We start from the raw sequence: 26,853 nt of genomic DNA, 5'->3' as shown, positions 1-26,853 counted from the left end.
AACAGTATTAGTTCCACCTTAAAGGACACTAAATTACTCTTTGATTGAAGCGATATATACTATCTAACCGCCAACCGGTTCCCATTAAATATTCTTTAATGTTGTTCGCATCTATTTTCCTTCAAAGAAATTCTTATGAATCAAGAAATCCTTGTGGCAAGAAATTGTTTTTTTTTTCACAGTCGAGAGATTAGACAAGGGAACGGAGTTTTTTTTTTTTTTTTTTTTTTTTTAACTAAATCTGAAATATAAGGTGAGAAGACAGAAAAAAAAGAGGAAATAATATCTTCATAATCAATTAAGTAAATTAAAAGATCCTCATCAATGAGTTGAAAGGTGGATGCCATGTGTCAATTATAGTTTGGCTATACTCAATTATGGGTAGGATTTTTCTGCCCCCTTGTGGGCAGAGGATTCGGTTCCTTAAAAGAGAGCTGAACGTCTTAATTGGGTAAAATTAAAAAAACCTTAGAAAAATGATAACGTAATTTGGCTCTCTAATACAGTACATAAAATTATCTCTTCCTAGAGAAAATAATAATAATGAACTTAGTATTACATAAAATTTTTGTGATTTTTTTATGAAAAGTGAAATCATTATCTTTTAAAAAATCCTAAATGTGAAAGGATATGAAAAGACTAGGAAGACTGGAAAAGATACCAGTTGAAGTCTTTCCCAATAATGACCCAACATGGTACCGGTAGGAAGTTAATTAAATTAAATAAATATAACACGTTTTTGATATTCTGACTCCACAATAAAATCTTCCCCAAGACCCGAACTATATGCATCCTATTTTGCGATATAGTAAGAGCAATATATTCAACCAAAACTTGGTAGTAATGGCCATGCCATCCTCGCAAACAATGAATTACTCCCAGTTATGTGATGATATAGTAAAAGCAATATGGATGAGATCTCAAAGTGAAATGGTGCCCGAATTACGCCCAGTACTTATGCCAGTTGATCTTTTCAAGGCAGCAATAAAAGGTGACAGCAATTACATTGATGGATTAATACGACGACTTGGAGTACAGCTCGAAGAACAACGAGAAGTCCGGGTAATATTTCAAAAACTATTGCTTGCTTATATAGTGTCTGTAATATACCAAGCTAATTATTAAATGGGGGAAGCACACAGCGAAACCCATGTTGACTGTGAAGTAATTCTAAAACATATTACATTTAGTTTTCATTTTATTTGTATTATTATTATTGTTATTAATTATCATCGTCATTGTTGTTATAGTTGGCCTATGCATTACCTATTTTACTTTGATTAAATTAGGATTTGTGTTGTTAGTGGGAGACCGGAGGAAGGGGAAGAAAGAGCTGATGCGAAGTTCTAGAAGCTCTCTTTGTTTTTTTTTAAAACTTAATTCATTGTTTCGTTATATATAAAATAAATTCTGTACTAAATCCTGTATGGCCCATCTAACATCAATATTACATCTCTAAGCATCTCAACAATTTCAAATATAGTCCAATACTTATCCACTATTTAATTTGAAATAATATATCACAAACGAATCTAAACGATTTCAACACTAATGACTCCTTAATGCATATACATGTCCAAAAATCATGATTTTTAAGTTTATTTTGCATAAATTCACGATGCCAGCCTTGAAATTTGTTATGTCATGAGTTTATTTATCAAATTCTTTTATGCACGAACCAGTCAAATATCACAACACACCCACGTATACTTTCTTACAATATAAAGCTTCTAAATACTGATTGTAATTACTTTATACATATAACAAATGAATTAATTAGATGTTATGAAAAAGTTATAGTTATTATTAGTCTTTTACATATATTTTTCTCTAGAAACATGCCACCTAATTCAACGAGTGGAAAGATGGGTGTAAATTAAAAGCTTCTGTTATGGGCCGGTTTTGCTATGATACTATGATCGAAGTGGCTATGTCCTGTACAGCCGATCATTTCCTGGTATTTTGGGATTTCAGAGGAGTTATTTGTTAGAACTTTTGGTGAATAAAAGCTTTCTTGAATGGGTACAAGATAAGCAATAGATTGGTGGTGATTTTTGATAGTCTTAAATAAAGGGTTAAAAGGTTTTAAAGTTCCCAAGCTAAGTAATCATGACAGCTAAAACAATTTTGGAAGTATCCCTATTTAGTAGGAGTGTTTGAAAGAAAAATGAATTGAGAAATGTTCTGGCCCCCGAGCCATCATATCTGAGCGTGCCCCCAACTAGTTTAACAGAAAAAGTCTTTCAATTTTTTTTAACTTCCATTTCCAGTGCTCATATTCAAACTTTTAATGTTTTGTTTATAACATTTTGCAATATTACTCCCAAGCATATAAACATCTATCTACAAGAATTTAAATTATAAATTCTGTGCAGTTTTAACTCCTAACTATTTTTGTATTCAATTCAAAAAAGAAAATATTCTTTTTACCTACTTTTTTTTTATTTTTTCCGACAATTCGTGAAATTTTTTACAAATCTCAAATACGGACATTTTTTACTCGATTTTCTCTTCCAAATGAGATGCATGAAAAAAATACTTTTGAGTTATTTTGAAATCATTTTTTTTAATGTAAAGCCTATGAGCACTTTAAATTTTCAAACTTCTAAAACTCAATTTATACCATTTAAACATCTGATTTCAACATGCATGTAAACTACTATGTTCAAGTGTTTAAACCTCTAAAAAATTCAAAAGTACTTCTTCGTGGATTTCATTTGAAAGAGAAAATCGAGTAAAAAAATGTTTGTATGTTTAGATTCACAAAATTTATTACGGTTTGTCCAAATGAGTGAGAATGATCAGAGGAAAAAAAATGAAATGAATCTTTCCTTTTTTGACTTGAAAAAAAGTAACTGAGAGTTAAAACTAACCAGATTTAGAATTAAATTTTTTGAAAATAGAGGTTTAAGTGCTTGTGAGTAGCATTTTAAAATATTATAAATAGAACTTCACAAGCTGAGATATGGGCGCTAAAAATGAAAGTTAGACATTTAATAATTGTTGGGTGCGCTCGGGAATTTATATGGAGGGCAATTATCAGCTCCAAAGTAATTATATATTGAGCTAAATGTTAGACAGATGTGCTCTTAATTATCTCATCTGTCTTATCTTCTCAATCTATGAAAATGATATATATCAAATATGTCCAATTTCAATATTTTCATGAAATTTTACATTGTCCAATCAGGTGAACATAGAGGACTCCCATTCTGCTCTCGATGAAATAAACACAGAAATCCAGACTGCCCAATCTGAGCTCCATAGTGCAACGCGTTTTGGAGACACAGTTCTTCACCTACTTATTACTGAGGAGCACAACGAGCTAGCTTTGAAGGTTTTTCAATGTGATCCCTCCCTGTTGAAAGCACGGAACAACATGTTAGAGACACCCTTATACTGTGCTGCGAAGGTCGGTAATAAGGATGTCATTGACGAACTCATTAAAAGCGATTGTGCAGCTGTGAAAAATGTTTTAACAGAAACAAATAAAAATGGACACACAGCCTTGCATGCTGCTATAATCAAAGGATATACTGAGATAGTACAGACCATGTTAAAAGTTGACCGTAATTTGGCATGCACTCCATTTTCGGATGGAATGTTTCCCATTCATGAAGCTGCACGCATGGGCCACCTGGACATGATAATGCATTTCATGCAAAAATACCCTGATGATGCCGAGTTGCGGGATCCTTCTGGAAGAAATCTTTTTCACATTGCTGTGGAACAGAATGAGCAAGAATTTTTTAACATTGCAGCAATGGAGGAAAAATTTAAAGGTATATTTAACGTTGCAGCAAGGGAGGCAAAATTTAAAGGTGTATATAACATTGCAGCACTGTTTTTAAATGCTTTTCTTATTTAATGCAATTGTTAGTGGCATTGAGCCGTCTAACCTTTAAAAAAAAAAAAAACATTGCAGAAATTGAGGGAGAAGACGATTTGAGATTACAGCAATGGAGGGAAATGATAAAAAGGATGATTACTGCAAAGAATTATGAAGGAAATACACCATTTCACATTGCAGCAATGGAGGGAAAGACTGATATTATGAGAGATATTTGGGAACACTATAAAGATGAAGAAACGGGCGAAAGGATGATTACTGCAAAGAATCATGAAGGAAATACACCATTTCACATTGCAGCAATGAAGGGAAACAGAAAAATTATGAAAGCTATTTGGAAACACTATAAAGATGAAAAAACAGGTCACACTCCATTCGAATTTGCAAACAAGCAAGGCTACACACCATTAGAACTTTCCGCCAAGCAAGTACTGAAAACTAATAAGGTATGCCTAAATTAAAGAAAACATCAGAAAATTTATTTTCTGTTCATTTTAGTTAACTTGTGTGTTGCTACCAACTACTGAACTACCAAGCTCGCAAAACACACACTAGCTAATTGAGTAATCAGGTGATACATAATAACTTCAGTGTCAACACCAATGTAACTTAATGCTCGTAATATAGGCAAAATCTATATATACTTTTAATCTGAGGCATAATGAACAATAGATATTTTTTAATAAATTTGTCCAAGAATTTTGTTGCCAAAGTACTACAACACAAATATGAATTTGAATCTCGTACACCTTCTTTTACTAAAAAATGTTAGAATATTGATCTCAACCGTTCGATTTTTCCATGGTCAATTTAGAAAAATATATAAATATTCAATTTTTGGCTTTACTGTATAAAATCTATTAAATTTAATTGTGATAATTGAGAGCTAAACATCTGTGATATATCTACTAGCCCAATATATATGTTATTTACTAATTCTAAAGTTTAAAATTATTAATTTAATGCCTGTAATTATATAGTTCCTGTTAAATTACAATCGTTCTATGGATTTAGTTACTATGGATCTTCTAAAGTTTCTCAGTGTATTGGAGTATCACCCAATACCACAAATATATATATATATATATATATATATATCTTTTCCCTTTGAATTATTTTTCATATTAGAACTTGATATCTGTTAATTACTTGCTTTAAATTTTTGCAACTACGAAAGGTAACAAATTAATTAAGACGTGCCTTGCTTTCAATCATTTATTTTTCACTAGAACTGTTGGTACTGGTAAATAATATTATAACATAAACTTGTGTTGTTCTCTTACAGGATATTGATAATGGCATGATTGAAACGTACCAGGAGTCTAAAGGTAAAATATTTTCTAAAAAGTGGTTTAATGATTTCATGGAACCACCGTTGAAAGATAAATGGATAAGAACTCAAGTCATCGGACTAGGCTCTGTACTTATCACAACTGTAACATTTGCTGCTGCTTTCACAATCCCTGGAGGTTATAACCAAGATGACGGTACACCAATTTTAGGGAGAAAATATATGTTCCGGGCATTTATTCTAGCGAATGCCTTCGCATTTATACAAGGATTCTTAAGCTTATTTGCGCTTCTTTTTGAAACTCTAAGAGGTCTATCTGACAACGCTATCGTATTTGCAACAATGTCATTTCTGGTGGCAGCGGGTAGTATGGTTGTAGCATTTGGATTGGGAATGTATGTGATCCTTGCTTCAGTTTGCTTGCCTATCGCCATCCTACTTCTTGTTATCACTCTCTTTTTAGGTACTCCTGCCGTGATTCCTGTTGTTAAGGGGTTAAATTGGATTTTAGGCCCCACTATGAATTCTAGTAGGGTGGCAGGTATTTTTTATCTATTAATATTTTATGTCATATCTTTCCTGGTCATCTTTTGCGTAGCCTTTGTGTAGCTCGTCATCTAGCTTTTTTCTTTATGATCTTTTATTTGTGACATAACGAAACATTGTTTATTATGTTCTCATAATTGATGCTTCTTTTGTTAATTTATCATGGAAAATTATTACACTTTATAGCTTTTAGCCATGTTTCATAAAACTGTGATGATTATTCGTTGTATTTATTTCTCTTCAATTGCAAATAATACCGTCATAGTTTATAATAATGTCAGATCATGTTTGGTAATGAAATAGATTTTCCTATCACTACTATAGAACTGCAGATTTTTATCGGATTAAAACTGGATGTAGTAACAGATACCCTGTTGCTAGAGACCAACACCATATATAGAAGAACTGACTTGTCTTGTATGGGCTTCTTGCCGAAAGAAGAATCATCTTCTTCTATTGGTTTGGAACAGAGTACCGATTTTGGGGATGCAAAAATGTTAATTTTCCATAGTCTCTTTAGTGGATATTCGGCTTTGGAGGAGGAAATGTCTTTATAGGGCATTAAATCTTGGGACATTTTTAATAAATAGTAAAAAAATTCCAAAAAATGTAAAATTTGATCTGGAAGCACATTTTATTGTGGAGATCATGTTGAACGGTTTGGATCGACAATTTGAACTTTGAAAATGTAGAAAATGATTGTAGTAACTTGTTGTAACTTAAAAATTGTTGTAACTTGATCCCTCCTCTATATATGTGTGTGTGTGTATATACGAGATGGGCTACGGTGAGTCATGGAGTAAAATGAGTTTGTGCTCCATGACACTATATTTCTATTTTAAAAATCCAAACGACCGATCCGAACCGTTCAACATGATCTCCATATTGAAATGTGCTTGGAGACCAAATTTTACAATTTTTACAATTTTTTTACTATTTATTAAACAATTTTGAAAATCGCTGATCCGATGGTCCAGAAATTTTTACTGTTCACAGCAAAACAGCAATTTTCAAAATTGCTTAATAAATAGTAAAAAAATTACAAAAAAAATATAAAATTTGGTCTCCAAGCACATTTCAACATGGAGATCACATCTAATGGTTCGGATCGGTCATTTGGACTTTCAAAATGAAAATATGGCGTGGAGTACAAATGTGTTTTACTCCATGGCCCACCGTAGCTCATCTCATATATATACATAAATAGAGTAAAGCTAGGGTGTGATGTGCTCACCAAGAGAGTTTGGTGAGCACAACTCCAAAAATTCATCGGATCGACTTCAAACGCCGAATCCAAACCGTTGAAATCCATGTGCTTAATGAGTGATGCATGTGCATGCAAAATTTTGAAAGTTTCGAATTCATTTGCTACACGGTCAAACGGTCAAAGAAATGAACATTTTATTAAGTTAATTTATAAGTTGTTTTATATAATCAATTTTTATTATTTCTTTGACTACTTGACCGTGTAGCAAATAAACTCAAAATTTTCAAAATTTTGCATGCACATGCATCACTCATGAAGCGCATGGATTTCAACGGTTTAGATTTGGCGTTTGAAGTCGATTCGATGAACTTTTGGAGTTCGGCTCACCAAACTCTCTTGGTGAGCACATCACACCCTAGTTTTACTCTCTCTCTCTCTCTCTCTCTTTCTATATATATATAGAGAGAGAGGTGGGCTACGGTGAGTTGCGAAGTAAAACGCGTTTCTACTTCATGCCGTATTTTTATTTTGAAAGTCCAAATGACCAATCCGAACCGTTAGATGTTTAATCCATATTGAAATGTGCTTGGAGACCAAATTTTATATTTTTTGGAATTTTTTTGCTATTTATTAAGCATTTTTGAAAATTGCTGTTTTGCTGTGAACAGTAAAAAAACAGTAAAATTTTCTGGACCATCAGATCAGCGACTTTCAAAATTGCTTAATAAATAGTAAAAAAATGTAAAATTTGGTCTCCAAGCACATTTCAATATGGAGAACAAGATGAACGGTTCGGATCGACGTTTTGATCTTTAAAATCGCAAAATATGAGCGTGAAGTAAAATAGTCACTTTACTTCGCAACTCACCGTAGCCTATCTCTCTCTATATATATATATATATATAGAGAGAGAGAGAGAGAGAGAGAGAGAGAGAGATGGAGACCAAATTGAAATGTGCTTGGAGACCAAATTTTACATTTTTTAGAATTTTTGTACTATTTATTAAGCAATTTTGAAAACTGCTGTTTTGCTGTAAATAGTAAAAATAGTAAAATTTTCTGGACCACCGGATCAGCGATTTTCAAAATTGCTTAATAAATAGTAAAAAAATTCCAAAAAATGTACAATTTAGTCTCCAAGCACATTTCAATATGGAGATCATGTTGAGCGGTTCGGATCAGTTGTTTGGATTTTCAAATTGTAAAATATGAGTGTGAAGTAAAATAGTCGCTTTACTTCGCAACTCACCGTAGCCCATCTCTCTCTCTCTCTTTATATATATATATATATATAGAGAGAGAGAGAGAGAGAGACGGGCTATGGTGCATTGCAATGCATGAACCCTCTTATGCATTGCACTATAAATTATGGATTTAAAGTCCAAACGACCAATCCGAACCGTTCATCTTGTTCTTCATATTAATATGTGCTTGGGGACCAAATTTTACATTTTTTTGAAATTTTTTTACTATTTATTAAGCAATTTGAAAGTCGCTGATCTGATGGTCCAGAAAATTTTACTGTTTTTACTGTTCACAGCAAAACAGCAATTTTCAAAAATGCTTAATAAATAGTAAAAAAAATTCCAAAAATTGTAAAATTTGGTCTCCAAGCACATTTCAATATGGATTAAACATCTAATGGTTCAGATCGGTCGTTTGGACTTTAAATCCGTGATTATAGTGCAATGCATAAGGGGGTTCATGCATTGCAATGCACCATAGCCCATCTCTCTCTCTCTCTCTATATATATATATATAACTACAAGAATCTGTCACTATCCGTAAGGGTAGGAAAGTGCCTATTATCAAAGGTATCACTGCTACCGATGAGAGTATCCACGACGATACTGATAATAAAAAACAAATTCCCCTCACAGATATTTATAGATTCTTATCTATTGATGTTTCATTTATGCGATCACATATTTGTTATTTTATGAGGAAGGCTAGACTATATAAAAGTTCAAAGAACAAAAATAAATAAATTAAATTCTAATATATATAATTAATTTTTTTTTAAATGATAGAGTGTCTTAGCCCCCTTTGACATACACATAGATCCGCCCTTACTATGAAACAATATATCTGTTGGTACTAACTACTTCTAATTGACTTCATTTGTTTTTTGTATCTTCCTATTACTAATAATTTGTTTTAATTTTTCCAACCTCCGACTTCACAGCTTCAACGAAGATTTTTCAAAAAAAGAAGAAAACATTCCCAACCTCCAATCTTCAACTAATAATTTGATAAATGAAATGAGAGCTTGATCCTTATTTTTACTCACAAAAAAAAAAATTCCTAACCTACAAGCGATTGATTAATTTGTCATGTGCACCATTAACTTGTATATTTTTTTTGCCTATCATTTCGTTTTAAAATATCTACAAGCGATTGATATGGTAATCACATGGTTTATCTTGTGTAATGTTGGATATCAAGTACTTGGGACCACCAAAATAATCATTCAGATAATATTTTTTTCCAAAATTCATTAGCATATATTTTGATGGGTTATCGTGAATATTGATGCACCACCTCAGATTTTAATGTGCGAAATAACTAGAAATATAAACTATGTACGAATTCACACATTCACATTCATATAAAATTCAAGCTTTCTAGAAAACATTAATTTTACATCAATAGGGAATTCAAAGAAATGAAAAGTTCACTATAAAAAAAACTGTGCTAAGAATTATACACCAAATTTATCTCAAGCTAATTGAACAGAAACAAGATATTACATGCTACAGTGGCCTGAGTTGTTTTTTTTATTTAGGTACTCAGAGCTCGGATTTTCTTGACTTTCAAGACTTTTAAGGATCATCTTTCTTTCTAAGATCACACATATGCACTACTTCAAGCACTACTCTATCCCAAAACGAGGGGCCCCTTTTTCTATGTTTATGCTCAACCGAGGGGCCCTTTTTTTTATATTTATGCCCCTTTTTTTTAATTTTTTTCGACACCTGCTTGTTGATTGGCAATTTCTTCTTTACCTTGGTCTTCTGTTTCGAGTCCTTATTTACCATCAGAGCACCGTTTGATGTTTTTGGGTCCAATGGTGGACGAGTTATTCCATCCCATAGTTTGCAGAAAAGTAGATATTTCTATTTCAGGGTTATATTAGTTTGGAATTAAACAATAATATAACTAAATAAATACATGCTACTCATGATAAATAGTAAATACAAGTACAACAAGGTACTCTTGTGTATTTTTCTTGTTTATGCAAATGAGTTCTCAAATGAATCCTCAATTAGGCTTCAGTTTGCAACTGACAAATTTCATTTGCATCAAGCTTCCTGATGCACAGTGGGCTCATTTGATGTGCTAGAAAATGAAGGAAAATGTTGCTTGATTTGTTGGAAAATGAAAGAAATAAAGCATAGTAGTCCAATTTTGCCTCACAGTGTCTCCTCCAAAATTTTGCCAGAAAACACAAGAAAAAGATCCTTGAATTCCTTCATTTTTGAACACATCAATCGAGTCCAGTGTCAACTTAACAAAATTGAATCTTAAAAGCAAAACCTAGTGCTGGACTAAAACATAAAGAAGATAGACCTGGTTTTAAACTGTTATTATACGGTATGGGCAGCGAAGTATCACTTTTGGGATAGGAGGTGCCTTAAGAATATACCTTTGTACTAGGTGGCTTCACTGAACAAGCATCAGGGTACAGATCATAGTAGACAAGATTCGCCAATTTATCAATTTGTGGTTCAATTTTGAATACAGAATCAGCAACATCTGTGGGATCAAATACCTTTTCTACCTGTACAACATTTTAATTGATTATTAACAATCAAATAATATATATTTACAGGCATGAAGCCTTATAGAAATCATAGCAACCAGGGTTTTAGTACCAAATCAAATCAATCAAATAAAAAAAGAATAAGAAATTAATCCTCCGAATCGATGAAATATAAGGCACCTTTGTGGGACATACCTTAGCAGAATTGTTCTGCACCTGCTGATGGATGTGGTCCACGACCTTGATGCACACCTGGCACTCTATGGGTGGTGTGCTATACGAGGCAGCATAAGAGAAGAGAAGAAGCCATGAGAGGAGAAACAATGTCAAAGAGACAACTCTCGCCATGGATTGCTGGGTTTCTTTGTTGTTTCCGCGAGCACTCCAGCGTTTCAATTTATATATAGAACACTTAAGAACGTTTTGGAGTGCTCTCCAGTTCATAAAACAGGACATGTCCATACTTCTAGAGACGCCACCAACAAAATTTTGGATTTGGCTAATATGCTATGGGTTGGATAGAGGCCTCCCGTGCTACGGCTCAATATTCAACTTTTTAAAAATCTAATGGTCGATCCGAACCGTTCATCTTGTTCTCCATATTAATATGTGTTTGGAGACCAAATTTTACATTTTTTGAAAAAAATTTACTATTTTTTTAGATTTATTGAATATCGCTGTTTTTTATGGTCCAGATTTGTCTGAAAAACAGCGATTTTCAATAAATCTAAAAAAATAGTAAAAAATTTCCAAAAAATATAAAATTTTATCTCCAAACACATATTAATATGAAGAACAACGACCGTTTGAATTTTGAAAAGTCGAATATTGAGCCGTAGCACGGGAGGCCTCTATGCAACCCATAGCACCGTAACCAAGTCCCAAAATTTTTGTATAATTAAATATCAACAATATATAGCCAGCTGGGCCCACCCATGAGCGATGAATGATCATTGATCCATACTTCTCGAGACGTCACCATGTTTACGTGATATATCAAAGGCCAATATATATAAAACAAATTATGAATAGAATATGTAAAATGAATTATGAATAACACTGTTCCCCAACAACTTTTTCTACGTTCAATTCAATGATTCATGATGCAACTCCCAACCATAAATTATCAATTGTGTAATGAACGCGAAATTATGAACCCAATAAGCACGAGCTCCAAACCCTACCTTTAATAAATGAACGACCAGACTTCATTAATTATAATAATTAGCTTTTCACACAATCTTTTTTACAAATAGACCAATACCAACCCATTCATTTCAAACATATTCAATCACATTATTAATTTAAAAGTCAAAATACAAATGTACAATCAATTATGTACAAATGAATTTTTTTTATCAAAGGAATTTTTTTTTTTTAAAAATGAAATCTTTTTTTACTCCCTTAATTTTCATAATTTAAAACATAAACATACTTCCTTCAATAAATTTAAGAAAACCTAAAATTGTTTACTAATCGTGCAAATAAATTTTTGTTGACATGTTCTTTTTATTACGGGATAACTTTCATATATTTTCTAATTACGGATATATAAATAAAAGCAAAATAAATATTGCTCGTTGACTGTGTAGTGTTAATATGTAACTATAGCATCAACATAATTAAAAAATGTGTAATGTTTGATCGATTAAATTTGATGAAATTTGCGTATGAACAACGCAATAATATAGGCACCAAGTCTTAAAAAAACCTCCTGCAAAATGCAGGGTCCAACTCTAATATATCTAAATATTGATATTTTAGATAAGAAAAATAATATTCGTAATTCCTATGAATAATTCCTATGTGAATAATTCAGGAATTATTTTCTTAAACAACGTAAAAGATATTTAAATGGTTTCTCTGTTTGGAAGTTTATAAAAATGAATAGTAATAGAATTATCCGTGAACCATGCTATTTAAAAGTTTGAAATATTTTCCAATTTATTATGTAATTAATTGGAGAAAGTTTAGATCACCGGCACTTTGGTTTTGCCAATTTTTAAGATCTTATAAAAGATTGGATATCTCAGATAGTATAAGAAGAAAAAATGATGTTGCATTAATTAGTTTTTCATGACTATCAAATTTCAAATCTTTAATTTGTTTTTCTTAAAAAAAGACAAGAATTAATTAGGGTGGAATAATATATGAAGGAGTTGTAAGTCATTGTTTTATTTATAGACAACAACAGCTTGGGCCCACCCATGAGTCATGAATGATTCATACTTTAATTTCGGGACGTCACCATCTTTGACAGCGTAATATCAACGGTATGAAAACAGAGCTGCTGAATAAAATCTATTGGGTATGAAAACAGAGCTGCATCAACTCTCCAGTTGGAATGATCGACATAATATTTCCCCCACGTTTCTCACATTGACACCTGAGGGACCAATCACTAAATTATGAAATAAAAGCATGAGCTCCAAACCCAAGTTTTAATAAATGCAAGACCGGACTTTATTTTTAGTTGGGAACCAGATCTCCTGGCCCCTGGGGTGCGCAGGAAATTTCTGTCCTCAGAGCCACTGTGGGGTGGGCCTGGTTACTGTTAAAGGGTTTAGGGTTAAAATGGTTTTGGGTTTAGAATTATATGAGAATCCACTTTGCAGTGACTCTGGGGGCAGAAAGGGGAGCAAACCATTCGGTTCCTTTTAGTTGACGTGTTCAGAACACTGTCGTGCCATACTAGTACGTTAAAATTTCTAAACATGATATGCCATGCTGTATTAGACAATATTGAAGATGAACACAATATGTTTAGCAACACATTATAGGGTGGCATGCCGGTTTTTCTTTTTACTTTTTTAGAATTTGATAAATTTTATAATATGATAAATTATAAATCTGTGTAGTTTTAATCCTAGCTACTTTTGTCTCAAGTCAAAAAAAAAATATTTCTTTTACCCATTTTTTTTAATTTTTTTTCTCTGATTATTCTCGTTATTTTTCTCGACGATCAGTGATGAATTTTAAGAATGTAAAAATATAAACGTTATCTACTCAGTTTTCTCTTTCAAATGAGATCCATAAAGAAATACTTTTGAGTTATTTTGAAATCATTTTTTTAAGTAAAGTCTATGAGCGCTTTACATTTTCAAGCTTTTAAACCTTTGATGTTACCATTTAAACTATTATGTTCAAGCGTTTAAACTTTTGATATCGATCATATAATATCACACATGCATTTAAATCTCTGTATACAATCATTAAAAGTAGTTGTGTCAAACATTTAAATAGTTTCCATGTCAGGTTCAAAAGGCCATAGACTGACGTTTAAAATCTAGAGAATTTTAAGTGCTCATGGCCTTTCCTTTAAAAATAAAATAAAACAATGATTTGAAAATAACTTGAAAGTATTTTTTCATGGATCTCATTTAAAAAATAAAATTGAGTACAAAACATGTATATTTTTATATTCGCAAAATTAATCACAGATCGTCGGAAAAATATACAAGAATCATCAAAGGACAAAAAAAAATTAAAAGAGTAATTATAATTCCCCGCATAACATTCCCCCATTTTCCCCTGTCTAACTGTCTTTCCATAATTACCAAAAAATACTTGTTTTAACTAACTACTGGGTCCTACCAAGTAATACTGTATCTCGTCTACCTACCATTTTTTTAATTTTTTTATTTTCTCCGTGCTACTGAGGTGAGTCTGAGGCGATTTTCTCTGTCAGTCTCACATCTCAACTCAGGCGCTCTCAATTCTCAACTCTTATCTCAACGCTCCACTCAGGCAATCATGCTGTCAGGCAATCTGGCGAGCTGAAATTTTTGTCAGGTAACTCATTAGTGCGATCTCAATTGATTTATAATCTCTGATCTTCGTTTTGTATTTTTTTATTTGTGATTTCTGTTTGAAGCATCTGACATCTCTATTTGTAGTTGATTTTCAATCGTTTTTTAATTACGTTTAACTTTTGATGTTTATTTCCGTACAATCTGATGAACTAGAGTGATAAGGATGAATACTTCAAGAATATATATATATATATAGAGTAAGGCTTGGGTGCTATGGATAGCATAGAGGGCTACGGTGCTACGGCTCAATATTCGAGTTTTTAAAATCCTAACAGTCGATCCGAACCGTTCATCTTGTTCTCCATATTAATAAGTGTTTGGTGACCAAATTTTACATTTTTTTGAAATTTTTTTACTATTTTCTTAGATAGGTAGAAAATCAAATATCTGAATGGTGCAGAATTTTTTAGATCAAGTGATTTTCTACCTAGCTAAACAATAGTAAGAAAATTTCAAAAAATGTAAAATTTGGTCTCCAAATACATATTAATATGGAGAACAAGATGAACGGTTCGGATCGACCGTTAGAATTTTAAAAACTCGAATATTGAGCCGTAGCACCGTAGGCCTCTATGCTATCCATAGCACCCAAGCCTTACTCTATATATATATATCTGTGTGTGTGTGTGTGTACTATGTTAATTTTACTGGTTTTTATTTAAAATTTGCTGAAATGAATACTTGAGTGTCTAATAGATATAATATGATAGTTGTAATATGAATACTTCATATTTATGTTATTCCTTTTTTAATTACTGTAATTAAAATATTTGATATGAATATGTGAATATGATATGGAATGATTAATTTATGCATATGAGATGCATACTTTCTTGATACGGTATTCACACTTTATCTTGTTTTCACAATTCAATGATGTAATATATAGAAGTATTTATTTGATTTCAAATATCTGATATGGGATGTATACATTTTTGACACAACTAAAATGAATAGTGAAAGAATTATTTGTGAACCATGCTATTTATAAGTTTGAAATATATTCCAATTAATTTTGAAATTGCAGAAAGTTTAGATTAACACATGCAATTTGATTTTGGCAATTTTTATAATCTTACAAAAAATTGGAAGTCTTAGATAGTCTTAGAAGAAGAAAAAATGATGTTGAATTAGTTTCTCATGACTATAAATGATATTTGGAGTGACTAACCGTCTCCTCCATTCTGTCCGCTAAAGGTTCCTTGGCTAACTGATGCGTAAAGTATGACAGGGACCACTAATTACTTGGGATATTGTTTATATTTGAAAAAAATTACAACTTACACATGCATGTATGAATACTTATGCACGCAAGTATTACTAAATAATATATTAAGTATTCATACCTAAAACATCATGTATTAAAAAAAAAATGGACATCAACTTTATTTTCTCTAATCACACATTTATCTTTTACATGTTTTTAGAAGTGATTTTTTTTCTCTGTTTAATCTCGTCAATATTTCTAACGATCTGTGAGAAATTTTGTGAATCTAAAACCACGAATGTATTCTACATAATTTTATCTTTCAAATGATTTCTATTTTTAAGTATTTTCAGGTTCTTCGTCGTTCAAGTATTCATATCTCGATATGCAAGTATTCATAACTCGTCAAGTAGGTATTTATACCTTGTCCAATATTCATCTCTAAAATATCAAGTATTTTTCTTTAAAATGTCAAGTATTCATACTTCATATAATTAAGTATGAGTATTTATGTTTTAAAGTATTTATGAGAAACCCACAGACGTTTCTTGGACATTAACTACCTGGGAGACCACTACCTACCTGGTGTACCGCAAATGTCGCTTGAAAGTGGACCACAAATAGGGACCACATGCAAAACACCAAGGACAAACAGATGCGTAACGACCATTGCAAGTGTTAGCGCTGTAATTGTTGTAAACGTTCATTTCTAAAATATAAGTATTCATATTTACGCATTGAAGTGCGAATTTTTATGTTGTAAGATATTCCTGAGAAATCCTTAAATGTGCTCCGTGCATTAACTACATAGGGACCACTACCTACATGGGAGACCACATACGTCACTTGAAAGCGATAGCTATGGGGATCACAAGCGCATATGTAACCACCGCACAATCATCAATCCTATAGTTTTAGTAAAAATATTAATATCTAAAATTTTAAGTATTAATAATTATGTATTGAAGTGTGAATTGTTATGGTGTAAAGTAACTTAAATTAGTTAATCTATTTGGTGCTTAGATGTATTAATTGGTACTCAAGAAAATATTCATACATATAACTTATGCATGAATTGTTTATAAATGACACTTGTTAACGCCTATTAATATTAATATCGACACTAACAAGTATTCATACTTCCTCATACAACATTAAATAGTACTAGTTCCAAATGTTTATAACTAAATGATAATCCATTAAATGCAAAACTAAAGGAGAACTAAAAAAACTAACCAGAGAAGAGAAAATGATAAAAACATCTAAAAAAAAGTAGAATAAAAAATACCCACCACAGAATAAAATAAAAAGAAACCTAAACTAAAGGAGAACAACTTTGCCGAGCGCTCCAGACAACAGGTCCAGACCTCCGGTACAAGAAACATTGATGCCACTGAGTTGTATTTGTACCAGTAGCTTAATAGTTTGTACCAGCTTGTTGTATTTTTACCAGTAGCGTATCGGTTTGTACTAGTGAGTTAGTTATCTAAGTATCACACAAAATCTAGCATATGGTGGCTTAATAAATAGTAAAAAAATTTCAAAAAATGTAAAATTTGGTCTCCAAGCACATATTAATATGGAGAACAAAATGAACGGTTTGAATCGGTCATTTAGACTTTGAATCAATGATTTATGGTCTAATGCACAAGGGTGCTTATATATATATATATAGCTTCGTAGTTTATAAGACATTTTGGTTTTTACGGTTTAGGGTTTTGGCAATTGGCATTTTACACAATTTTTAATTGGGCGGAGTGTTTGGGTTTGGACAGTTTGGATTGTTTTTTCAGTTGGATCAGATTTTTGGGAGATTTGCAAATTAAAAAAAAAAAAAAACAATCTTTTATCATTCTGCATGAAAATAGCGCCTTGTAATGTTAGCATCTAATTACCAACTTTTTTGTATATTTGCAAGAAACATGTAACTCATAGCTTAGTTTGACATTGGAGGCATTTTCCATTGAATATTGACTACTTTACTATTAGCACTTCTAAGATTTCTTTTTTCTCCTATACACCGAGGACAAACTGGCCTAATTGTGGGTTCAAAATTTACACATATACTTGTCAATAGTGTACCCTTTACTGTTTCCTTAAAGAAGCATATTACCTAATAATTAGATGTTTGAACTATCATATAGTTATTATTATACTGTTGGAATCATTAGTTTAATCTTTCATTAAAAAAGGCTGTATATGTCATTTAATTTAAAATTCGTACTATGTACAGTTGTTTATTATAATTATTTTTTTAAGCATTAAAATACAGATTATAATAATTTCTCAATTGTTACAATTCATATTTACTAATTCAAAATATTTTTATCCGATAGTTAATTTTCAATTCATATTATAATAATTTCTAAATTTATCAAATTGTTCAAATTAATTTTATAATTTTATTTTCCAAAGAATAGTATGCTAAAGAGGGAGCATATCACGTGTGCCAATTGACCTTTGAGATTCTCCTCTAATAAGTATTTATTTGACAACTGCATCTCATTTAATGCTCATCCTTCTTTAATTGTTGCCTTAGTTCACTGTGGACCAAAAGCCTTTCCCATTTGAGCTCTTCACATTTGCCATCTTCTACTTTGGTGGGCCAGGAAATCCAGGTGGTGGGCCCAGAAGTAGTTCATCTTAAGTCCTATTGTCTCTGACTTAAAAAAAATCTCGAGTTGATAGGCTAGAGTTGATCCTTCATTCTGGCCCATAGCATTTCAGATCAGTTCACCTTTGTCTTGATGTCCTTATAAAAGCCTTCTTTAAAATAACTATGTTTTGGGCCGGATTGGTTTCTTCATAATGTTTTTCTTTGTTTGAAAACAAAAGGTCACTCCATTAGTCAAACTCTGGGAAATATAGAGGTTTATTTCAAACCTTTTGAAGTGTCAATTAGTAGTAAGATTTGAAATATCATGGGACTTCGAGCTATCAGAATTTTTTTTATAAATCACAAGTAAGAGTACTAATATATTTTTTTTTCAAAAATTATAGGTACCGTAGACTCACTAATAAAATAGCGAACTATTCGGTTGACCAAACATTTTGACCAATTAAAATGCGAATTTTATGAATAAAACACAAATTTTACGAATTATTCGCTTTTTTAACAAATTATTCACGATATTTAAACAAATTTTACTTTTGTGGGCCACTTGCCAGTGCAAAAGAACTTAGGTCACGAGTCTCATCCTTGAATAGATGACCCTTTGACCCAGTTCAAGTAGTACCTATTCCGCTTGCACCCCAACCTTCTTTTATAAAAACCTTAACACTCTCAGTAATTTCTTTCTTGCATGTGGGACTATGGATGCGGCAAGAAGTAAAAACCGGACACAATATTTTTGCTTCTAGATTTTAAAAGCTTGTTTATATTGATAGACTTAATCAGGGGCGGACCCAATATAGAACCAGAGGGGGGGCACTGGATTTCAAGTTTTAGTGGTGATCTATTGGTACTGATCGACTTTGCTCCTCCCTGGAATTTTTTTTGCCCCCATTTAGATGTTTGATTTGTATTTCGGGTTAAATTTAGTGTTAAAGTCAAAATAAATTTTCTTGAATTATAATTGATAATTAGAATTCTAAGTTAAATCATCATAAATTATAAGTCAGAGTATTGGAAAATATAAGTCAAAGTATTTTTTTTTATTAAGTATCCAATTAGTTAATAGGTTTAAATCCGATAAGTTATTTAAACCTGATTCGATATTTTTCGACCTCTCCTGACGAAAATCCTGGATCCGCCCTTGAACCTAATCTCATATAAAAGAAAGCTCAAAAGTCCAAAATTTTAATCTCATATATTGATGGGCCTAATTTCTAATCTGAACTCATTGTATAATTCTGAATTATTCCTAAATCATAAATTTTTTACCTCGTCGAACTGAACCCGAATAATTAATTTGTCACTATTGTAGGTCCCATCTTGTAACACGCTCTACATTTTAACACACAGGATTCACCATAGAGGATCTAAACTCTCTCCCTTTCTCCTAACCTCCTCTCTTTCTCACCTCCAAATCTCCACAAAATTAAAAGGCAAAAAATTAATGAAATTAAAGGGCTGGACGGGTAAGACCGAGTCGCCGAGTCAATTGGATTTTTTTACCATCCCTAGATATAAGTATCAAAATTAAAGGGCAGAGAATTAATGAAATTGAGTTCGGTATCTCTTACCATCATCATAATATTCCATTAATTGGGGACCTAGGTGTAAAAAAGACAGAGAAGCAGTAGCAGCAACTAGCAAGTCATGATGGGCCACGAACTAGAGTGGAAAAAATGGCACGGCAGAGGCTCTGTTTCGGGACGGTTACGGCATACGAGTTGATTACGTGCTGTGACTCGCGTGTTCCGTGCTGTGATTATTCGTGTGTCGTGATAATTTTTAGAAAATTTGACATAGCACGTCACGCAAAAGATCTAGTCATGTGTAATTAAGACCATTTAATATTTATCAAATGTTGAATTTTGAATAAACTGATATAAATTATGATTAAATTGTCACACGAGTCACGTTTGGCCACTGCATGGTTAATCACGGCATGACTCCTGTGGCATGATCATTCACGTGTCATGACCACCTCTTAATATTTTAGTCACAACACGGCACATAAAAAATTAACTTGATCACGGCATGATACGGCATGAGACCAAAGTCACGACGTGTTAGCCACGGTACGACATGGCAGGACACTTTTTTCACTCTACACCGAACTGTTGGGCATTTGCAGAAATACCCATTAAATTTCTGGGCTTTTCTATATCCCAACCCAAAAATATTGATTCCCCAGTGCTAACCTTCACCAGATCCTACTCTAATCCACCTCTGACCTCCCTTCCTCCTTCCTTAGATTTCCAATTTTCCGTGGGTCAACAGAGTATAACACTTCGTGTGGCATGTACATGACAAGCTGAGATCTCAATTTAAAGTTTTAAACTGTGTATATCCCATCTCTTCACTCGCTTTAGATTTAATTAGGTAGTATATACCATAGAGGATCTAAACTCCTCTCTTCTTTTCTAGATTTCCGATTAACCGTGTCTCAACAGAGTGTACAACTTCGTCTGGCAGGTTAGACATCTCCAAGAAAACTGTGTAGGTCCTATCTTTCAATTAGCTCTACATTTAAATACACAGGATTTACCATAGAGGATCCAAACTCTCTCCTTTCTCCTCCTCTCCTCTTTCTTTCTCACCTCCAAATCTCGACAAAACACTTCTCAAATGGAGACCGAGAAATCTGAAACCCCAATCCAAGCCACCAACAAATCGGGCACCAGATCAAAACCCAAAACCCGAAATCCAAAATCCAAATTCAAGAAATCGAAATCCGAATCTGCATCTGCTACGATAATCTACGTGCCAGTGTTGGTACAGAGCCTCCCATCGGACACATCCACCGCCGCCACCGCCACCACCACCGCCGGGAAGTCGAGAAAGGCGGCCCAACCTGTGCTCAATGAACAACAGATGAAGGACTGGCGGTGCCAGGCCGACGATTGCACGGCTGATGCGAATGCTGTTGGAAGGTACTACCAGAGGCATCGGATTTGCCCTGAGCACTCAAAGGCGCCATCGGTGCTCTTCAATGGGACCCAGCAACGGTACTGTCAGCAATGCAGCCGGTATCAAATCTAGATCTCCTTTATTGTATTTCCATGTTTTAATGATTTGGTACACTAGAAGTCTATAGAGGTCAGGTCAAGGAAGTAGATAATTACTGATATAATTACTGATTAGCATACCAGTAGATAATTACTGATTAACATACCAGTAGATTATTACTTATCATCTCTATCTAGTGCTATGCTAAACAGTAGTACTTCAGATGATATGTAATTATCTACTGGTATGCTAATCAGTAGTACTTAAGATGCCCAATTTTAGGAATTCCCATCTGCTGAGATCTCTCAAACTTTGAAATGATATGTGGAACATCTTGACCGTTCAAATACTTTCTGCATGAATCTCAAACCACAATAATACTGGCCCCTGTATTCTGGAAAAACTTAAAATTTGGTACGTATCCTCTCAGATATCTCAAATTTTCTCTAAAGCTGGGCCAATATTTTTTTCTGTGCCTATTCGGAATAAAGGGGTCAGTATTATTGTGCTTTGAGATTTGTGCAGAAAGGATTTGAACGGTTAAGATTTTCCGCATATCAACTCAAAGTTTAGATATCTCAAGGGATGTGAATTCTGGTTTAAATGCTGCTGTGTCATTATGTTAGCTAATTTCAAAACCTGGGGCTGCCACATTTAAATGATTTTTTTTTATATATCTAGAATTGCATTTAGATGTAGGAGAGAATTAGGTTTTGGCTTAACATGCTAGTTTTACAAGTACAGACCTATAAAGGAAAAAAAATATGCAATATGGTATTATTAAACAAACAAAAATAAGAAAATAAAGCACAGGATTGGTTCTTTTATTTTAGATAGGTTTTAGAGTGAGGCTATGGTACTATGCATAGCATGGATTGGTTCGTACTATGAATCAATATCTTCATTTTCAAAGTTCAAATAGTCGATTTGAACCGTTCAACATGATCTCCATGTGAAAATCTACTAACATAATAAATTTTACATTTTTTATAATTTTTTTACTATCTTTTGTGATTTCCTACCTATTTAAAATAAATAAAAAGTTTGTAACATATCTAAAATATGTTCTACAAGTACATTTTCATATGGAGATCATGTTGAACAGTTCATATCAACAATTCAAACTTTGAAAACGGAGATATTGATCCATAGTACGGACCAATCTGCGCTATGCATAGTACAATAGCCTCACTGCAGGTTATAAATGACTTGTTTCTATGTTTATTTTACATTAAATATTAAATCTTTGTAAACATGAAATGAGCAGGTTTCATGAATTGACAGAGTTTGACGGGTCAAGAAGGAGTTGTCGGCGCCAGCTGTGTCGCCGACGCCTCCTCCGCACTCTCAACACCTTATCCAATGAAGAGGTGGAGCAGCTCTAATATCTTTCATAGCCTCTCGGGTCTCTTCATCTTGCCATGCATATCTGGTACATGTCTAACATTTGCTTTAGTTTTCTTCCTCAAATGGATTTATCATTACGTGGGGTTCACCATTTGTTTTTATTAGAAGTTGTAATAAAATTATAGAGTTAATTGGTGCTATTATTAGATGTGGATTATGCTTGTACCTGACTTGACTGGTATCTGGCAAAATCTGATCAGGAACTGTGAAGTGTCATTTTTTAGGGGAGGTTCAGATTTAATCTGGACCCTTCTGATCTCAATCGGAGGTTCCAGATTAACCGGAATCTCCTGAAGTACCTTCTCTTTTCAAACAATTGGTGGTTGTGTCAAAATCCTACCCCTTGAACAAAAAAGCACACTTTATTTAATTTTAGAAAATTGTAAAAAGAACTTTTCTTTTAAGCATATACTGTAATAGACCTGAAATGTTACCGAGTTTCTCATTAGCTTATTGGTTACAGGTAAGGGTTAATTTTTTTTTTTCGTTAGTTTATTGGTTATGGGTAAGGAATTCGTATCCTCTGAGATATCTCAAACTTTGCGTGACTTTATGGAAAATCCCAACCGTTTAAATACGTTCTGCACGAATCTCAAAGCACACATAACACTGACCCCCTACACCACCTCCGAATAGGCACCGGACACGTCGGTCACGCAAAAGTTGAGATATCTCAGAGGATACGCACTCATGGGTACGGGTACGGGTAAAGACTATTTGTACCCATTACCTTGTACAGTAATATTATTAAAAATAAAAATTGTATATAGAAATATATATTTGTATGTTAATGATGCATGATATGATAATAGTTTTATTTCCTACCCTATATCTATTCAATAGCACTCTTTTATCCGTTTATTCGACCCGTATCGTACTTTGATAAGAAGGGTACGGGCAAGATTTTTTTGTTAGCTTATCGGGTACGGGTAAAGGTATGAAAGTGCCTCCACCTGACCTCTTTTGTACCCATTGACACCCCTATATCTTACCTTATCTTTTCCTTTTATTATAAATTGAAATTAACATTATCATTATTGCAGATTTGTGCTTCACTTAAAAAAGCAAAGCAATGCAGCACACAGCATTTAAAGAGAAGAGAAATTTCTAGGGTTCTAAGAACAGGGAAAAAAAATAAAAAACAAGAAATGCTACAACTATGATTAATCCACCTCCATTGAAATTAGAAATCTAGATCTAATGGATAATTTACAATCCTTTTTGTATTTAATTAGTGGAAAATCAATGCTCCCTCTCTTCTGTCATTACTTGCTCTCTGTTTTTCTACTGATTGGTGTAAATGTAGTTAACACTTGGCAAATGCAAAATGTTCTTGCATTTGTAATCTATGGAACTTGAGGTTTTGCAAAATTGGGCCTAAATGAATATTGGGCCTTTAAAAGCCCAATATTTTTTCCAATTTATGGTTGGTTTTAGTCTCGTTTAGCATAGTGGATTAATTTACCCGGGCCTAAATAGCTTATAATATATATATTGTAGCACTCAATCATTAAGAATGTTAAAGTTGCATGCACGAATTTTGATGCACATTGGACAGTTCTGATCGAGCATCGGATTGATCCAATGCAAAGTACCCAATACAATATATTATTTTATATGATATATAGAGTGAGGTTATGGTACTTTGCATTGGGCACATTTAGTCTGTATTTTAGTTTATATTTTTATTTTTAAAATTAAAACGGATTACATGATCCATCTATGAAAATGTACAGGTGGACTAAATTTATATTTTTTTTTAGAATTATTTTAGTATTTTTTGTATCAAATATTTCTTTCTACCTATCCAATAAAATAGTTAAAATCACTACGTAAGTAAAAAAAATAACTACTTTTGTCACTATCAGCAGCATTAAAGAGGGATATTTATGGTTCATTGTTTAACACTTTAACAATAGCATTTTGATTTCATCAAAATATCGTGTTGTTTGTCCAAACCTGTGGGGCCATGTACACGTTTCCCTTTGATAACGATTATATGTCGCACATTCATACTAGTCCATTGTCAGTACTATGCTGGAAAGAGATATTTATAGCTATTTTCTACGTGGGACCCACTTATCCTTCTCATCCTTATCCTGCCACGCCTACTCCATGTTTCACTCTTCAAGGCTGCTATGCAGCACCAAAGCTGCACACTTGCCTCATCTCCAAGAGAATATTTCATCTCATCAGTTTTCTATTACGAATTATCTATTTGTATCGTTACTTACACAAGAATAATACGAGAGTGTATAATTTTTTTTTTTATTAAAATCATTTTATTTTAAATTTATGACATACCTATTTTACTCATGAGAGAGTTGGCATATAAGTATTTAGAATATAACTATAAAACGACTTTTCTTGCAGAATGAAAAATGGTATATATTCTTTCTTTTGATTGCTCTAGTACAGAATCTTTGATTGTTGAACTTACTCCAGTTGTGAAATAGTAACTGTATTAGTGGTGGTTCTTTAGACATGTATAGTTTGATGGTCAAATTTATGTTGCTTTGTGAAACAAATTACAATTGATGTTTAGACATTAATGTAAAAAAGAAATTGAGGTGACTTTAGTTACATAAGTTCGAGAGAAAACAATAATATATTAAATGACAAAATCATAAAGACAAAATATGCAAATAGATCTGAATGTATTTCAATACGCTGAATTAATTATTCTTACAAATATTAGCACCATTTTTCTCACCTCGCACAAAGAAAAAGAAACAAACAAGCAAAACAAAACAAAAGAGGAATGTAGGATGAGTAAAAACAAATTGAAAATTCAAACACTAACATGCAAAAAGAAGTGACAAAAAAATAACCATGCATCAGTTTATACCAATTTTCTCATTTCTTAGTGAAGAAACTTAGAAAATATATATGGACAAAATTGTGGAGAGACTTAAGACTAATCAGCAAGATGCAATTAGAATTAATGATGTATTTATTATCTTTTTTAATTGTAACTATAAGCTGTACAAAAAACTTATCAAGTCTAAGTATTAAGTAGTGATTGCTCCTTTTATTTATTTAATGTTTATTTAATGTTTACAAACAAAAAATAAACTAACCTTCAGATATATATATTGTGCACTAACTTGCAAAAAAGCGAGAAAAAAATATTTTTTTATATATTGTGCCTCCATAACTTTATAATAGTATTGTACGTTATTTTGTTTAACATGAATTTTGACTTTATAAATAAATATATAATTATTAAAGGTACTATTTTTGCACATATATTTTCTTAAGTTTGAATTACTAATTATAAGAATAATATTTGAGAAAATTATTTAATTAAATAAAAATATTGGACTAACAATTGATTCATTGTTATCTGAAATAGGCATAATGACAAATGAATTATTCGGGCTCGGTTCAATGAGATCAAAAGTTCGTGATTTGAAAATAATTCGGGTATAATTCGAAAATGATTCGGTATCACAAAAAAGTAGAAAATAAATCCAAATTTTTTTTATTTTTTTTCTTGTTTGTTTCGTGTTTTATTCACATTTTATTAGCGAATAAGATATATATTACGTTTTTTTCTTCTTTTTATTCAGTATTTGGTTTGAAAATGTAAAAAAAAAAAAAAATTTATTCGTAAATTATTTGCAAATAAAATGCATACCATGTTACTATGGAAATAGGTGTGCAAGTTGGAGCAGTGCAAAATATTGTTAATTATAGACTTGCTGGATGAGTTCACCTCCAAGTGAGTGTTAATGTTTCTCACCACTAAGTAGGTTATAATAATCATGCTGTTATCTCTACAAAGTTCTAAACTTATCTATGGTACTGATTAAAACAAATCAGTGGATCGAGCTCCTCAAAAGTCTCTAACCATGACAGATCAACCCTAGTCATTAATGTAGAATTATGTATATATTTTTGTTGTTCTTACAAAACTCTTAATTTATATTTATTTTAGTTACATATTTACTTTCCACCATAAATACATCACACTGCTTAATTCCATATATGACAAGCAAATTGTTTTATTTAAATAATAACGCTTAAAAAAACCATTGTTATCATCTAAATAACGTGCTATATCTTTTTTTTAGATCTTAAATGCTAAGCTATGAGATAAAAAATACATTATTTCAGCTACGACAGCTATAGCCACTGTTTTAATAATCAG

At 32.3% G+C, this 26,853-nt stretch overlaps 3 protein-coding genes across 5 annotated transcripts; 2 read left to right on the top strand and 1 right to left on the bottom strand.

Moving 5' to 3' along the window:
• Positions 1 to 804: 804 nt before the first annotated feature.
• Positions 805 to 5,872, top strand: LOC144545121 (uncharacterized). Its single transcript, XM_078293701.1, has 4 exons — positions 805 to 1,062; positions 3,191 to 3,782; positions 3,926 to 4,296; positions 5,136 to 5,872. Exons 1-4 carry the CDS (start codon positions 844 to 846, stop codon positions 5,748 to 5,750), a joined length of 1,797 nt encoding a protein of 598 aa, XP_078149827.1. The 5' UTR covers positions 805 to 843; the 3' UTR covers positions 5,751 to 5,872.
• Positions 5,873 to 9,556: 3,684 nt separating this feature from the next.
• LOC144545266 (uncharacterized) lies at positions 9,557 to 11,048 on the bottom strand. 3 transcript variants are annotated; one of them, XM_078293853.1, is made up of 3 exons: positions 10,838 to 11,048; positions 10,541 to 10,675; positions 9,557 to 10,010 (listed from the first exon to the last, which is right to left on the bottom strand). In XM_078293853.1, the coding sequence occupies exons 1-3, from the start codon at positions 11,003 to 11,005 to the stop codon at positions 9,717 to 9,719; spliced, it is 597 nt and encodes a 198-aa protein (XP_078149979.1). In that variant the 5' UTR covers positions 11,006 to 11,048; the 3' UTR covers positions 9,557 to 9,716. The 3 variants fall into 3 exon arrangements, with proteins under 3 accessions (XP_078149979.1, XP_078149982.1, XP_078149981.1); XM_078293856.1 differs by having other exon boundaries at positions 9,557 to 9,920; XM_078293855.1 differs by having other exon boundaries at positions 10,853 to 11,048.
• A 9,798-nt stretch (positions 11,049 to 20,846) lies between these two features.
• LOC144545079 (squamosa promoter-binding-like protein 10) lies at positions 20,847 to 23,965 on the top strand. The gene is made up of 3 exons (XM_078293634.1): positions 20,847 to 21,313; positions 22,561 to 22,725; positions 23,744 to 23,965. Exons 1-2 carry the CDS (start codon positions 20,913 to 20,915, stop codon positions 22,676 to 22,678), a joined length of 519 nt encoding a protein of 172 aa, XP_078149760.1. The 5' UTR covers positions 20,847 to 20,912; the 3' UTR covers positions 22,679 to 22,725; positions 23,744 to 23,965.
• Positions 23,966 to 26,853: the final 2,888 nt, after the last annotated feature.

Source organism: Carex rostrata, chromosome 27 (genome assembly GCF_964058835.1).
Source record: "Carex rostrata chromosome 27, lpCarRost1.2, whole genome shotgun sequence".
Classification (NCBI taxonomy): domain Eukaryota; kingdom Viridiplantae; phylum Streptophyta; class Magnoliopsida; order Poales; family Cyperaceae; genus Carex; species Carex rostrata.
Note: the sequence above shows the minus strand (reverse complement) of the source record. Positions and strands in the feature narration are given on the sequence as shown.